This window comes from Astatotilapia calliptera, chromosome 16, assembly GCF_964374335.1.
Source record: "Astatotilapia calliptera chromosome 16, fAstCal68.1, whole genome shotgun sequence".
NCBI classification, from domain to species: domain Eukaryota; kingdom Metazoa; phylum Chordata; class Actinopteri; order Cichliformes; family Cichlidae; genus Astatotilapia; species Astatotilapia calliptera.
Window position 1 is genome coordinate 16094884 of NC_137437.1, and position 14451 is coordinate 16109334.

General features: G+C 41.6%; 1 protein-coding gene across 1 annotated transcript; it reads left to right on the forward strand.

The window, feature by feature from the left end:
* Positions 1–524: 524 nt before the first annotated feature.
* me3 (malic enzyme 3, NADP(+)-dependent, mitochondrial) lies at positions 525–13648 on the forward strand. Its single transcript, XM_080291054.1, has 15 exons — positions 525–706; positions 1027–1249; positions 3599–3732; positions 4364–4513; positions 4767–4842; positions 4934–5095; positions 5257–5360; positions 5436–5545; positions 6454–6551; positions 10373–10486; positions 10571–10676; positions 11283–11425; positions 11746–11919; positions 12149–12247; positions 12648–13648. Exons 2-15 carry the CDS (start codon positions 1028–1030, stop codon positions 12807–12809), a joined length of 1854 nt encoding a protein of 617 aa, XP_080147180.1. The 5' UTR covers positions 525–706; position 1027; the 3' UTR covers positions 12810–13648.
* The last annotated feature ends 803 nt before the right edge of the window (positions 13649–14451 follow it).

Sequence of the window (14451 nt, forward strand, 5' to 3'; positions counted from 1 at the left end):
GTAAAGCATGTTGTTCACTACATGAAGTCTTTCCCAAGTGCTCTAGATTTGTAGATACTGTCAGGCTGCAGTAGAGGGAGCCAGCACATTTTAATATGACCTGTGACCACAGATGGTTTTATCTTCTATGTTTTATTTTCGCGCGGTGTCATGACCAGTGACTGTTGAAAACATGTATATTTATTTACACAGTCACTGGTCGTGACTAAGGCTTTTGAAATGTCAGTTGGTGCCAGGGAACTGATTTTTTATTTTTATTTTTTTCAATAAATGTGGCTTACAGTGACTTTCAATGTACTTGCATATAGGTGATCAGGAAGATCAAGTGCAAACATTCACTTTATGCGCATGCTTCTACTATTAAAAACAGACTGCGGTTCTCCTTGGTAATCCAATCCACGGAGCTTAAAGTGTCATTTCTATGTGCAGATGCTGAAGATGGAGGCTGTGAGGATGGAGACTGTGAGGGGGGAAAGTGGGTTAGGCTGCAAGCTGATTGGAGAGGCTGACTGAAGGAGGGAAGTGAGTCTGGATCAGCTGTTAGCTGTCGATCCTCCTTCCTCCCCTCACCACCACCACCCTCCCCAGCGTCAAGTAAAAAAAAAACAAAAAACAAAAAAACAACCGGAGTACCCGGCCAGAGAAGACACAGCGTCTGCCTGTGAAGACAGAAGTCAGGTGGACAGCAGCTTTTCGTAGATTTCAGGTGAGGGCAGCGGCTAACGAAGTATTAGCCACATGCTAGCTAGCATTAGCAGCTTGACAGCATTCCGCCGGTAAAGAAAAGCTGCTGTTAGCTTAGCGCCACGGAGCAAGGTTTCTGTAAAAACATGCCTATCGCAGCGGCTTTAGTCTTCATCACTGACTCATTTCAGTGCTATCACTGTATGTGTGAGGTCTGCTGAGACCGGAGCACCTGTTGTTTATCTTAGTTGGTGACCCGGGTCAGACTCTCTTGCAGTGCAGGATCAGCTGAACCCGTATTATTCACAGCATGTATTCTGTGTCTTTGCTACCCTCTGGCAGCATGAACTCTCTCCCAGGAAGAGCCGCACTGTCCCTGTGCAGGCGCACGGCCACAGGCGGGATGATGAGGGTCCTTTCAGGTGCCCCGGCTGCAGGGGTCCTGTCGGCCGACAGGGCCTCTTTCCAAGCTGTGCGGGTCTGCCACTCCGGGACAAGCCGCAAGCCCACCGTCAATACCAAGAAGAGGGGCTACGACATCACCAGAAACCCCTACCTCAACAAGGTGAGCACACACCTGTCCTGTATTACAGCTTCCCCAATCCAGAGTGAGGAAAGCAGCACATCTTACAATGCTTCGTGCATATGTTTAATATCAGGTAATGACGGCATACAGTGAGTTTTCCACTGCAGATTATGCTTATTATTATTATGGATCAGTCACTTCTACTTTAGATCCATGTAGATGTGATTTGCCTGTTGTGTGCCTTTAAATGATTTTAGTTGCTTCTGTTGATGTAACACAGCTAATGAATAATGTGTGTGATGTTGTTTGTATTACACACAGACGCACACAGAGGCCATATGCCAGAGCTGATAGTGGCTTCATAATCAAAGCCTAATCGTAATGTAAATGTATTTCTTTTGGGTGTGTAACATAAGGTGAAATGGTAAAATGACCAAAGATTTGACATTTATGAGCAACGCTTGGGGGGGGGGGAAGCATCACAAAAGGCACCGAGGTAGTAGCAAGCGCATAATTTTAAGGCCATAACAAAGGACATTAATATACTTTTTTAACTTTGATGTCAAACTACTGCAAGGAACCATATTTCTTAAACCCAGCCTGGGTCACACAGCTGTGTCTACAGGCCACATGATGTCCCGCATACCATGTATGATGGTGAGGGAACATAAACAGAGAGTACAATAAAAATATCACATTCTGAACTGCTCCTCAGTAAACTATGAATGCCACAGCACTTCCTATTTATACAACATAGTAGACTGACATAGCTGTGAATGGTCTTTCTACAGATTCCTGTAACATCTGTCGTACTCTGCCTTTGTCTCTCCTTGTGGAGTGTAATAAATACATAGACTGTCACCATTTTCAAAAAGTGAATTCACAGAGAGAGTACTTTTTTGTGCCTTGCTAGCACTGCAAAAACACCAGATTTTGCTTGATGTCAGGTCGGTCATGTTTCCTTCCACCAGCGCTGGTGTCGAGTCAGCAGCTACGTGCTGATTCATAGGTCAGTTAAGTGCAAGCAATCAGGAAGTGAAGCCCCGCTTAGATGAAAAAAACAACTTTTCAAACTACCGAGTGAAATCTTTGTGTTTCAAACTTTCTGTCAAACAGCACAGATGACAGTATGCAGTCTGCACTCAGTGTTTCCATAGAAACCAGATGAGCTCTGATCACACAGTGTTACAGTCCAAATCAGTCCCCCTTCCCTCACCCAACTAAAAAAAACACATTTAACTGAATTAGTTCATGTGAATCTCATTGTACCCTTCGCTGTATTGTGCTGTAAAACTATATTACAGCTTTTAATCTTTTACCAATGATAAGGTCTGATTAAAGGTTAAGCTAATAGCACTTTACAGCTCACACACAAGCCCACATTTTCAGCTTCACTTTCTCCTCCGTGTGCTAACATGCTGTGTGTAACGTGGGTTGATTATAACTCCTGGTGAGGCGTGTCACCTTAATGGGTTTACTTTAGCGCCTCTTTACTTGCTCGCTCTGATAGGTTTTGCACATCTTTGTTAATCTGTGACTTTCTTCTCAGTCACCTCTGCTTCCAGGAATACATTAAAATGTTTTCCATACAGTTGTCCTTCCTTCTTTCTGTTCAACGCCAATCTTTTTTTGTTATTTAATGTACTAATGAATCATCGTTTCCATTTAACGACCTGCCCTAAGCTGCAGAACCCATTGTCGAGCACGGTGGTGCCACGTGGCATGCAACTCGCAATTAAAATGCAAAGCGTGCAGCTTGTGTAATAACTCTAGGAGTAATAGTTGTAAATAGCACTATCATATTTCACCCCCCACTCTGCCAGCATGAATAATTTGCAGGACATGGGCTCATGAAGACCCACAGAAAAACAAGCTGAGCCTAGAAAGGCCAGTTTTTTCCCCATGTAGGTCAGTGTTTTCACTAGAGGAAGAATCAAAGGAAGGGACGAGGAGGAAAGAGAAGTCGAGCTGACAGGGGAGTGGGTTCAGGCTCCCTTTACTATTGGGCAGAATAAATAGATTAAACCCCACACCCCCACCTATGAGCACTCTTTGTGGGAAGAATGCCAGCGTGGAGGGAGGAGAGCAGCAACAGTAACTGTAACCAGAAGGCAGAAGGGTACAAGTCTGCTGACCAGAAAAAAAACGTCAGTCTCCTTCTCCTGTTGTTTACTACGTGTTCTTTTTGCTCTGCATTTGTTTTCAGTGCAAAGATGGCAACCGGTTTACATAAAGAAAAAACATGGAAAAGGCCACCGTGCTTGTATATGACTAACTCATAATTAAGCTCAAAATTGTGATGCCTAAAGGATGAGTCATTGTGGTCTGGATTGACTGAGTTGGTTACTTAGTATAGCGTTACATAATCGGCCTTCTTCCGCCCTACAGGGAATGGCATTCACCCTGGAGGAGCGCTTACAACTGGGTATCCACGGCTTGCTACCCCCCTGCTTCCTGTCCCAGGATGTCCAAGTCCTGCGCGTCATGAAGAGCTACGAAACACGCACCAATCCTCTGGACAAGTGAGAGAACAGACTCATTAACAGTAAAGCTGGTGCTGTTCAAGATGGAAACCACACGACAGCTGCAGAAGTTCAGTGAGGTTGTCCCACTGAACATGCTGCTTATCAGGGCTCCCGCTAAATGCTTTCAAAGCAGTGTCCAGACTTGTGGTTGTTTCACACATCATATGTGACTCTTTCCAAGTCATTAAAACTGTTTGGTTAAAATATTAAAGCCACAATGGTGCAAAAATGCAGTAATACCAAAGCGGTGCTTTTCAAAAAACAGTATGGCCCTGTAGTAGAGTCAGAGTGTTAACCGACCTGCCTGCAGTCTAAAACAGCCACAAACCTTTGAGCAACTGAAATCTTACATGAAAAAAGAACGGCACAAAACCACGGGAGAAGTTTTCCTCAGTTTCCAAAATTTTGTCCAGATTTCAGTCTTGAACAAAGCGGTTCACTGAATCAAACGACCAGCATCTCACTGAGTTTAGCCAAATAATGGTTAAATATGCAAAAAAAAAAAAATTTTTAAAAGGGGTTTTAGGGAATTTTTGTACTAGACACATTGTAATTATACAGAAATATTTAGATCAGAAATGGCCTACTGCGTTTCTGAAACACATCATAATGTTTTTTTCTGTCTCAGGTACATCCTGTTGATGACACTACAGGACAGGAATGAGAAGTTGTTCTACCGTTTGCTGACCTCTGACATCGAGGAGTTCATGCCAATCGTCTACACTCCCACTGTCGGCCTGGCTTGCCAGCAATATGGACTCGCCTTCAGGAGACCAAGGTAAACTTCATTCCACTCATCAGCCACTTCATTAGGTACACCTTGCTAGTGCTGGGTTAGACATTTGCTTTAATTAAAATAAATGGGTTAGATTTGAGCCCCACACTGAGCATCGGCTTAAATGTTTTTTTCCTTGTTCTCATGCTTGTTTTGGGCTCATTTTTGTGCCGTTTTTGGTATGCATGTGCATCGGCGTCAGTGTCAGTCGGAAAACAGATTTAACTACTTGTATCATCACTTGACTCATTTACAGAGGACTCTTCATCACCATCCATGACCGAGGCCACATTGCCACGATGCTCAACTCCTGGCCAGAAGAAGACATAAAGGTAAACGGCACGCAATTAATCTGGCGGCTGCTGATTTCTGAGAAAATAATGTCTCAGACACGTTAGTGAAAGTGTTTGCCTTCATCCACAGGCCATTGTAGTGACTGATGGGGAGCGTATCCTTGGCCTGGGGGACCTGGGCAGCTATGGGATGGGCATTCCTGTGGGGAAGCTGGCGCTCTACACAGCCTGCGGTGGGGTTCGGCCACAGCAGTGTCTCCCTGTGCTACTGGATGTTGGCACAGACAACCAGGTGAGCATGACCTCAGAGCAATCAGGTTTTATGAGCTAGTATAGCAGCTCATAAAACCTGGTTCATCAAAGATCTGGCAATAGTTTACAGATGCCGATGCATGCATGCACGGTTTAAGTCTTTCATTAATTTGCTGACCTGTTAAACGTCCTTCCGTTCAGGCACTGCTCAATGACCCTCTGTACATTGGGCTGAAGCACAAGAGAATCAGAGGAAAGGAGTACGATGAACTGATTGATGAGTTCATGCAAGCAGTGACAGATAAGTAAGTGAAAGCACAGGTGAATGAAGGATGAGGAGGCAGTGCTGATGTCAGACTAACCACGCTGTTCCTCCACAGGTACGGGATGAACTGCCTCATACAGTTTGAGGATTTCGCCAACAGCAACGCATTTCGCATCCTCAACAAGTACAGAAATCGATACTGTACCTTCAACGACGACATCCAAGGTGCTTTATTACTCATGGCGTTACAGCCAGGAGCGTCTTACCTTTTATAATATACACTACAATATGTTGATGGGTTCAGTTGGGTGAAAAATTTCTGAAATCTTCCTCATTTCAGGATTCCTGTTTCAGAAATACAATGCTTCAGACAGCAAACGAAAACGTAGCCAACACAGATCAAGATTCTGTGAAGACTCAAAACTAAAAATGAAACAAAGAAGTAAAAATAAAGCAGCTTACTCTAAACAGGCGGTTATATTTGCCCTCACTAGCCTAAGTCATAAAGCACCAACTGTTCCCCAGTGATGATCATCATTTTAGTTCTGCAACAAAAAGGAAATCAGAAAAACTTTATCTTTGTTACTGTAACGCATCAGGTTACTTAGAGGAAATCAAATAGCTGCTGCTTCAGCAAACTTCTTAAGTCCAAGATCAGCTACTTTCTGGCTGTTTAGTACAGTGACGCAGGTCATACAAATAAAAGTCAAACTAATGCTTTGTAATTAAAGTAACAGGTCATACTAGCTGAAGAAAACCACACATGGAAATTTAAAAACATCAGTGTCAGTTCTGATAATGTTGCCCCTTTAATTTTCTTTCAATAGTTACAAAGTTTCACTTCAACACATCAAAAAGTATTTATTTAAATTTCACCATCTTTACTTTCCGTATTGTCATCGTGCACTCACAGTTCACCTGTTAACTATTAACTCTCACCTCATCAGTGAGAGTTAACCTGAGGGTTTTCTCTGGACATTGACTGCTTTTTCCCACTGATTTTCAACCACGTTCTTCTACCTGACCACTTTCATACAAATCCTTTTCTGTTTGTTGTTTGTACAGCGTTTCACTGTAAGAGATCATGAGAGAGACTTCAGACTGCAATCACGAGTGTTTTGTTTTTCCTGCAGGCACGGCTTCTGTAGCTGTTGCAGGGATCTTAGCAGCTTTAAAGATCACCAAGAACAAATTGTCAGACCACACTTTTGTCTTCCAAGGGGCAGGCGAGGTAAGAGGATTTGCTCTCTAGGATTTTATGGTGTTTGGAGCAAAAATAACTGTCCTTAATCCCCGAGAGATAGGAAAACAGTGCCTTCTGTCAAATTGGAATGACAAAGGATTTCATTTACTTTTACAAAAAAAATGTTTGAAAGACAAAATGCCAGATTTTACTGTGTTTTGAATAAGAAAACATGCTATACACTAGATTTGTAATTTGATGCCAGCACTACATTAAAAAATAATGAGAAAGCAGCATTTTTCTTTGAGAAGTAAAGTGCACAATGTGTTTCTCCATTTAGGTTTCAAGAAGAAAATAAAAGACAGATCTGAATGTTTGAAAATGTTTTAGAAAAATTCTGTAAAGATGAGATGAAAAATACTCAAAGGATAAATTCAATTGGTTTATTATTTAGATAAGTTGGGAAAAAAAGTTAAACAAGCAAGTAAATAAAGAAAAAAGGCAGAGGAGACAGTGGGGAGGAAAAACTGCCTTTAAACAGGCAGAAACCTCCGGCAGAACCAGGCTCAGGAGGGGACAGTTAACTGCCGGCACTGGTTGGGGGGGGTTAACAGAGGTGGAGCAAGACGAGGCTACATCAGGTGAGGAAGCAGTAGCATCTCTCCTCCGGAACAAGTGGAACCACTTTTTCTTTTTTTTTTCATGCACTTTTCCACGAGCGCTTTTTTCTCCAGGATGAGATTTCTCAGCTCATCGATTGTTTCTGTGTTTTGCTTTTCGCCGGGTACACCGGCTTCCGCGAGTGTGACGCTTATTTTGAGCGATGAAAAAATAACAAAATATAATTTTATTTGTATATTGCAAAATCACAATAATCTTCCAATTTAGAACTACAAGTTAACAAAAAAAAGAACTAACATAAATAAAATACACTTCAGCTAAATACTTCTAATTTATTTTCCCAAACCACGCGGAGCCGCACTATAAGGACTAAAGAGCCGCATGCGGCTCCGGAGCCGCAGGTTGCCAACCCCTGATCTAAAGAGTATAACAAAAAGGGGGAGCTTCCTGCTCAAAAATGAAATGTCCCCACTGGGCGATCGTGGCTCAAGAGTTAGGAGTTTGCCTTGTAATCGGAAGGTTGCTGATTCGAGCCCCGGCTTGGACAGTCTCGGCCGTTGTGTCCTTGGGCAAGACACTTTGCCCGTTGCCTACTGGTGGTGGTCAGAGGGCCCGGTGGCGCCAGTGTCCGGCAGCCTCGCCTCTGTCAGTGCGCCCCAGGGTGGCTGTAGCTACAATGTAGCTTGCCATCACCAGTGTGTGAATGTGTGCGTGAATGGGTGGATGACGGAACGTGTAAAGCGCTTTCCTTAGTAAAATAAAGCGCTGTACAAATACAGGCCATTTACCATTTTTCTGGGCGTGGGTGCTTAACTAGTTAAAAAGAACAAAAAAACAAACAAACATCTGTCTCCTATTTTTAATGTCACACAGGAAAGAAGTAATGGTAAATGGTAAATGGCCTGTATTTATATAGCGCTTTACTAGTCCCTAAGGACCCCAAAGCGCTTTACATATCCAGTCATCCACCCATTCACACACACATTCGCACACTGGCGATGGCAGCTACATTGTAACCACAGCCGCCCTGGGGCGCACTGACAGAGGCGAGGCTGCCGGACACTGGCGCCACCGGGCCCTCTGACCACCACCAGTAGGCAACGGGTGAAGTGTCTTGCCCAAGAAGCTTCAATATCTGATGAGAAGACATTAATTTGTTGGTGTTTGTGGTGTTTGGTGCAGTTTTGGTGTTGTTTTCTTGGTTGTTGTTTATTTACATGGAGATGAAGATCTCTAACAAGTTGATTTGTTCACATTTGCTCATCTTAATTTTTAAGAGGAATGTGTTTTTTGAGTTTGTACACTATATGCATGTAAGGCAACTGTTTCCTTTTTCACTATTTTTGTGTGCTGCATTTTTCTCTTTTAACAAAAGGGGAACAAAAGACATTTAAGTCGACCTAAGATGATTTGTTTCAATTATCTTGAAGGTCTTACTGAGGTGATGCAAAGTGAAACATGCTTTCTTCTTTTTTGGTAATATGCTGGAAAAGCTTGAAAATTGACCTTGAATGTGCTTACAAAGTGCTTGAATTTGACCCTGAAAAATGTGTATGAACCCTGCCATTAGCTGTGTATATATATATATATATACAGTCTGCCATTAATGGTGCACAGATGTGGAGATTCACATGACATGTCCACTAATGCACCTCTGTAGCGTCCCAGCTTTCGAAATGTGTGCGAACTGACGAATAAGATGGTCGTTATTCTTTTGAGTTTAGAGAATACAGCTTCCATAACTTTCTAGGAAAATTTCAGTTTTGGATTTTTGGGTCATGGGACAGTTTTCCACTTCACCTCATTCCATCTTGAACGAGCCCAGCCACCAGTGAAAGTGGTTTTAAGGGAGTTATTAACACTGCAGCACAGTGTCTGTTTGTAATGCTAGGCCCTAAATCACATATTTGGTGATTTTTATAAATTCAATATTCTAATATAGCAAGCAACTTTTCTTTTCAGGAACACAAAATGTAAAAAGATTTTCCTAACATTTTTATTTGTAGTTATTTATTCATCGTTCATGTCACGCCCGGCAGCTCTGATGGCTGACACGTGTTTCTTATGTCTTTTCTTTACTTTTTAAAATTTTGCATTGGTTGTTGTTAATGAAAATAGACTGGCAAATTGTTTATTAGCAAATAAATAATAATAAATATTATTTGCTTTAAAGATCACAACCATTTAAGGTTCTGTGTTGTCTCTCGCAGAGAGAATTATCTCTGCTTTTGATAAAATAAATCATAAAATCAGCTGATCTTGGATAAGCAGAATAAAATGAATGGATGCATCATGAAATCCACAAATTCTTTGGTGAAAATTTGTTGAATTTTGTGGTTCCTGGAGTGATAACCTGGAGAACACCAGCTGCCAGTTTGGCTTTAGGAGACACCATTTCGTCTTTTAATATTAGGCTTAATACCCTTTACTTTTTACCTCTCAGTTGTAATAGGCTGATCAGGTATTGTCGTAACTCGGCCATAATGATGTAAATATAGTTATAGTGCTGGAATAGGTGACTCAGAGGAAGTCCTAAGAGGCTGGGTGGCTTCCCATGAGTGAATTTTCTCCATTTATCTCTTTGGAACATCGCCTCAGATGTTTATACACCACATCTGGATGTCATTAAAATTTGGCTCTTCTCTCGCCTTGGTTATTCCTCACCCTCATCTCTCTGGGCTCTCCTTTTTCTCTTTCCCATCACCACCAACCAATCGAGGCAAAAGGCTCCTTTTCCTTAAGCCTGGTACTGCCACCGGTTTCTTCCTGTTAAAAGGGGGTTTTTCCTTTCCACTGTCGCCAAGTGCTGCTGATAGAGGATCATCTTGTTGTTGGGGGTTTTCTCTCTAACATTGTAGGGTCTTTACTTTACAGCCTAAAGGACCTTGAGGTGACTATTGTTATGATTGGGTTCTACGTCAATAGAACTCAATGAATAAAAATGTCCTTCATTTGACTATTTCATTACCAAGTCTTTCACAGAGTGGTCCAGCTATCTCCATCTTTTTTATTGGTGTTTTTTTTTTTTTTAAATACCCTCTCCCATTACAAATTAACTCAATTTGTTTAGCATTACTTTCTAGCATAATCCCAGTTTTTTTTAAATGTAGTGCTGGCATCGTATTCAGAATTCACTAACTGCCTTTGTGCCACCGTAGCCTAAATATTTATTCAGATTAGGTTTGTATCTAAAAGTGGGGACTATAATGCAGATGGAGAATTTTTCTTTTCTTTTCTCTCCCCACCAGGCTGCTTTGGGTATTGCTCATCTGCTTATAATGGCCATGGCCAAGGAAGGATTGAGTAAAGAAGAAGCTGCCAAGAAGATCTGGATGGTGGACTCAAAGGGCCTCATTGTGAAGGTAAAATATTTCCTCATGTGTTTCCTAAAGCAAAAAACAGCTGGATGTGGAGTCGTGAAACAAGATCTTTATACACAAATACAGGGAAGAAGCCACCTAAACCATGAGAAGGAGGAGTTTGCTCATGAGCACGCGCAAATCAAAACGCTGGAGGAGGTGGTGAGCACCATCAAACCCACTGCCATTATAGGTGAGTTTACTTCAGTAAAGTGCATGCAGTGGATAAATCCTGGGATTTTTTTTAGCTTTGTATTACTTTAAAGGCTAAAAACATCCACAGTGTCATACGTAAAACTATTTTTTTAACCTTTTTTAGTTAACCATTTACACTAATTCCCAACCAGGTACAGGAAAACACACAACGCTATTTAAGGTGAATTTCTTGCATCCAGCTTTGTTTATTACAGTAACACCTTAGTAATTTGCTACAAATCAACTAATTCTCTCTCTTTCCATTTAACCCAATTCATCAAATTCAACAGTATTTTCAATGTTTATTGGTTTAAATTCCAAACACTGCATGTTTGATGAACTGCCAGAATTGTAGAACCACTTGGATGACAAGACAGCGTTGTTTCAACATTCAAGTTATAATTTTTTAAGTTACTTAAATTAAGTTAAATAAATTAAGATAACTACAAAAAGAAATGGATCCTAACTTAAAAACTAAAAACTGAGGCTTTAATTTTAAACAGATTTCACTAAACCAGGATCAGAGTCCTTTAAATGCCAGCATTGATACATCGTGTTAGTGCCGTTGTTGTGGTGAACCTGGCGTGTTCTTGTTTTGGAAAAGGCGTCGCTGCAATTGGAGGAGCCTTTACAGAGAAGATAATTAAAGACATGGCGTCTTTCAACGAGAGGCCAATCATCTTTGCTCTGAGTAATCCTACCAGCAAGGCCGAGTGCACAGCAGAGCAGTGCTACAAGCTCACAGAGGTAACGCTCAACTCAACTCACCCTCCCAAAATTACAACCCCAATTCCAACAAAGTTTGGATGCTGTGTAAAAATAAAAAATGAGTTTTGGAGTTTATTTATTCACAATAGGGTGGAGAAGGCAACTGAAAAAAATGTACAATTTTAAGACACTTCTGTTGTTACTTATATTTTATATAATGTTGTAGATTGTAAATGAAATCATGAAGCATTCACAGCATATACAAGAGCACCACATTCTTACATGGTTTTCCATCATTGTTTTTTTATTTTAATTATCATTAATGAAGTGAACTCGCTCCTTCCCCTCTCTTTAACAAGGGTCGGGGCATCTTTGCTAGTGGAAGTCCCTTTCATAAGGTGACGCTGGCAGATGGACGCACCTTCTACCCCGGACAGGGTAACAATGCCTACGTCTTCCCTGGAGTCGCTTTGGGCGTTATAGCCTGCGGAGTCCGCCACATATCTGATGACATTTTCCTCACCACCGCAGAGGTACGTTCCACCATTACTGTGTGTACGTCGCATTGTTAGATGAGAATTTTATTTGAAAAACTAGATTTTTAGATGCATTTATTTTTACTTTCAGCGCAGTGATGTCTCTCTCTTTAGACCGTACATAGTAATCATGTAAATGTTTAGATTTCTCTCCTGAGACAAACTTAATCTTTATTATGTTTACTTCAAAATAATTTAATTGGCTGTCCTTGCCTGTTTCTCTCAGGCGATTGCCAACATGGTCACAGAGGAGCACCTGGCTGAGGGAAGGCTTTATCCTCCTCTCAACACCATTAGAGAGGTGTCCTTCAAGATCGCAGTGAAGGTAGGAAAGCTGGTCAGCTGGTACTTCTGAAACATATAACCTCAATCTCATGCAGTAGTAAGTGTGGGTTGCTGCCCTCTTCACTGGGCTTTTAAATAAAGTTTTGAATTCCTAAGTTGATATTTGCCATAAAATGTATATTGTGATATTTACATTTGAACAGTAATCAAATTCATGGAATTTAAATATATGTTAATCTTCATTTCTCTGACCTAGTGGGCTTTTTTTACCCAGAATCAATCGCTCAGGTACAGTAAAAGAGAAACGGTTCAGCCTCGAAGTTTCAGGCTCAGTGTCTTAGGGAGGAATAGGCGGATAACCTGCTCTACCCCGTCAGGTGTAGTTGCCCCTTGTAAGTGTCCAAAATCCCCATTTTTCCTTTTGTTTCTTCCTTTCCCAGATCGTCAACTACGCATACAGAAACAACATTGCTTCAGTGTACCCGGAGCCTAAGGACAAGGAGGCGTTTGTGCTGTCTCAGACCTACAGTTCTGATTACGACTCCTTCACTCTGGACACATACGACTGGCCAGAGGAGGCCATGAAGGTCCAGGACGTGTGATTGGGGTCATCGGCGTCTCGTTCTCTCTCTAAACTAAACACGCTGCCGTAGCGGCACGTAAAAATTGCCTCTATTCTGAAATTTTGCCTTTTCGTTTTTTTGTTTCTCTTTTCTTTTATTTATGTGACTAAACAGCTGCCCCGAGTAAAGCCAACCAAATACTACATAAGAAGATTATCTCAGTTTTCTGAGTGTTGTTATTTCAAGTCATTTTATCCTCTTTTAGCTCTCTACTTTTAGTTTTCCATAAAAAAACATTTTAAATACGCACAAAAGCATATCAGATATCATTCTCACAGCATAAACCAATCTGATTTCACAGTGTATCACAACATGTTTTTCTTGTCTTGACATGAAGGAACAGAGGACTTATTTTGAAGACTCTCTGTGCCTCTTACTGTGTGAACTCAGGATGTCCATGTTTTCATATTCCAAGTTCAAACTGTTATAAGAGACACATCTGGCTCGTCCCAGATTTTCCACTCCGTCCCTGTGTGCACATATGTTAGCCTGCACGCAGGGCATAAAACACTCCATTATCAACCTGTTTCTATATAAAACGAGTGATTTCTGACAGCAGGCACTACTCACATACTCTTTTTTTTATGTGTTTGGAGGAAGCATCGGTAAATTGAGTTATCCTCGTTTTTGTTCACAGTGCTGTGCTTCCCTTTGTTTGTTTTGTAAAGAGCTCTGCCTAATGTGTTTTTGCCAAAGTTGTCAGCTGTATCATATTTTACTCCTAGAGGACGTGATGCTGTGGACGCTTTAGCACTGAGAGATATGCTTGAAGTTTTCAAAGGGAACATGAAGCTTTTTAAATAAAAGTATCAATAAGATATGAGTGCATCCTGGACTCTTTTTTTCTTTTTTCCCCCCCCAAACAGATTACATAGCTTACAACCGTATACAGCACTGTGCAAAAGTCTTGTGCAAACCTTCTTTTCTTTATATTTTTCTTGCAAGCAGCCAGACTTCATTGTCATTTTTAAAGTGGTTTGAGCACTGGTTCTCTGGGCTCTCTGAAAGTCTTTCAAACTAAATGCATAATTTCCTGATTATTTCCTGTGCTCAGAAGGACTAAAACCACACTTGTTCATGGGGTAGATGTGGTGGTTTGGAAAACACACATAAAAAAAAAATATATATATATATATACACACACACACACACACACACACACACCCTATTCCTATTCATGTAGCCCCTTCCGCCGGGGTTACTTGCGTAGTAGCATTCCAACAACGCCCTGTTTTCGTCTCTTGCCCACCGATGCCTTCTTGTTCCAGTAGCCCACTTTTCGTCAGGGTGCCCTGGTTCCTCAACACCTGACGCAGACCTTGCTGATCCGGGCGACGTCCGAGCCGGCATGCCTTCATATTTATCTGTCTCGCTCATGTCGAAAAGTGGGCTACTGGAACAAGAAGGCATCGGTGGGCAAGGGACGAAAACAGGGCGTTGTTGGAATGCTACTACGCAAGTAACCCCGGCGGAAGGGGCTACATGAATAGGATGAGGGACCTATGGATTCTTCGATACCCAACATCCACAATGACGGCGAAACAACTAGTAGCTCAGTGTTCCAACATTCGAAAGAAGGGACTGCTCTCACAGCTAGAGATTGATGAGGTACAACACAAAT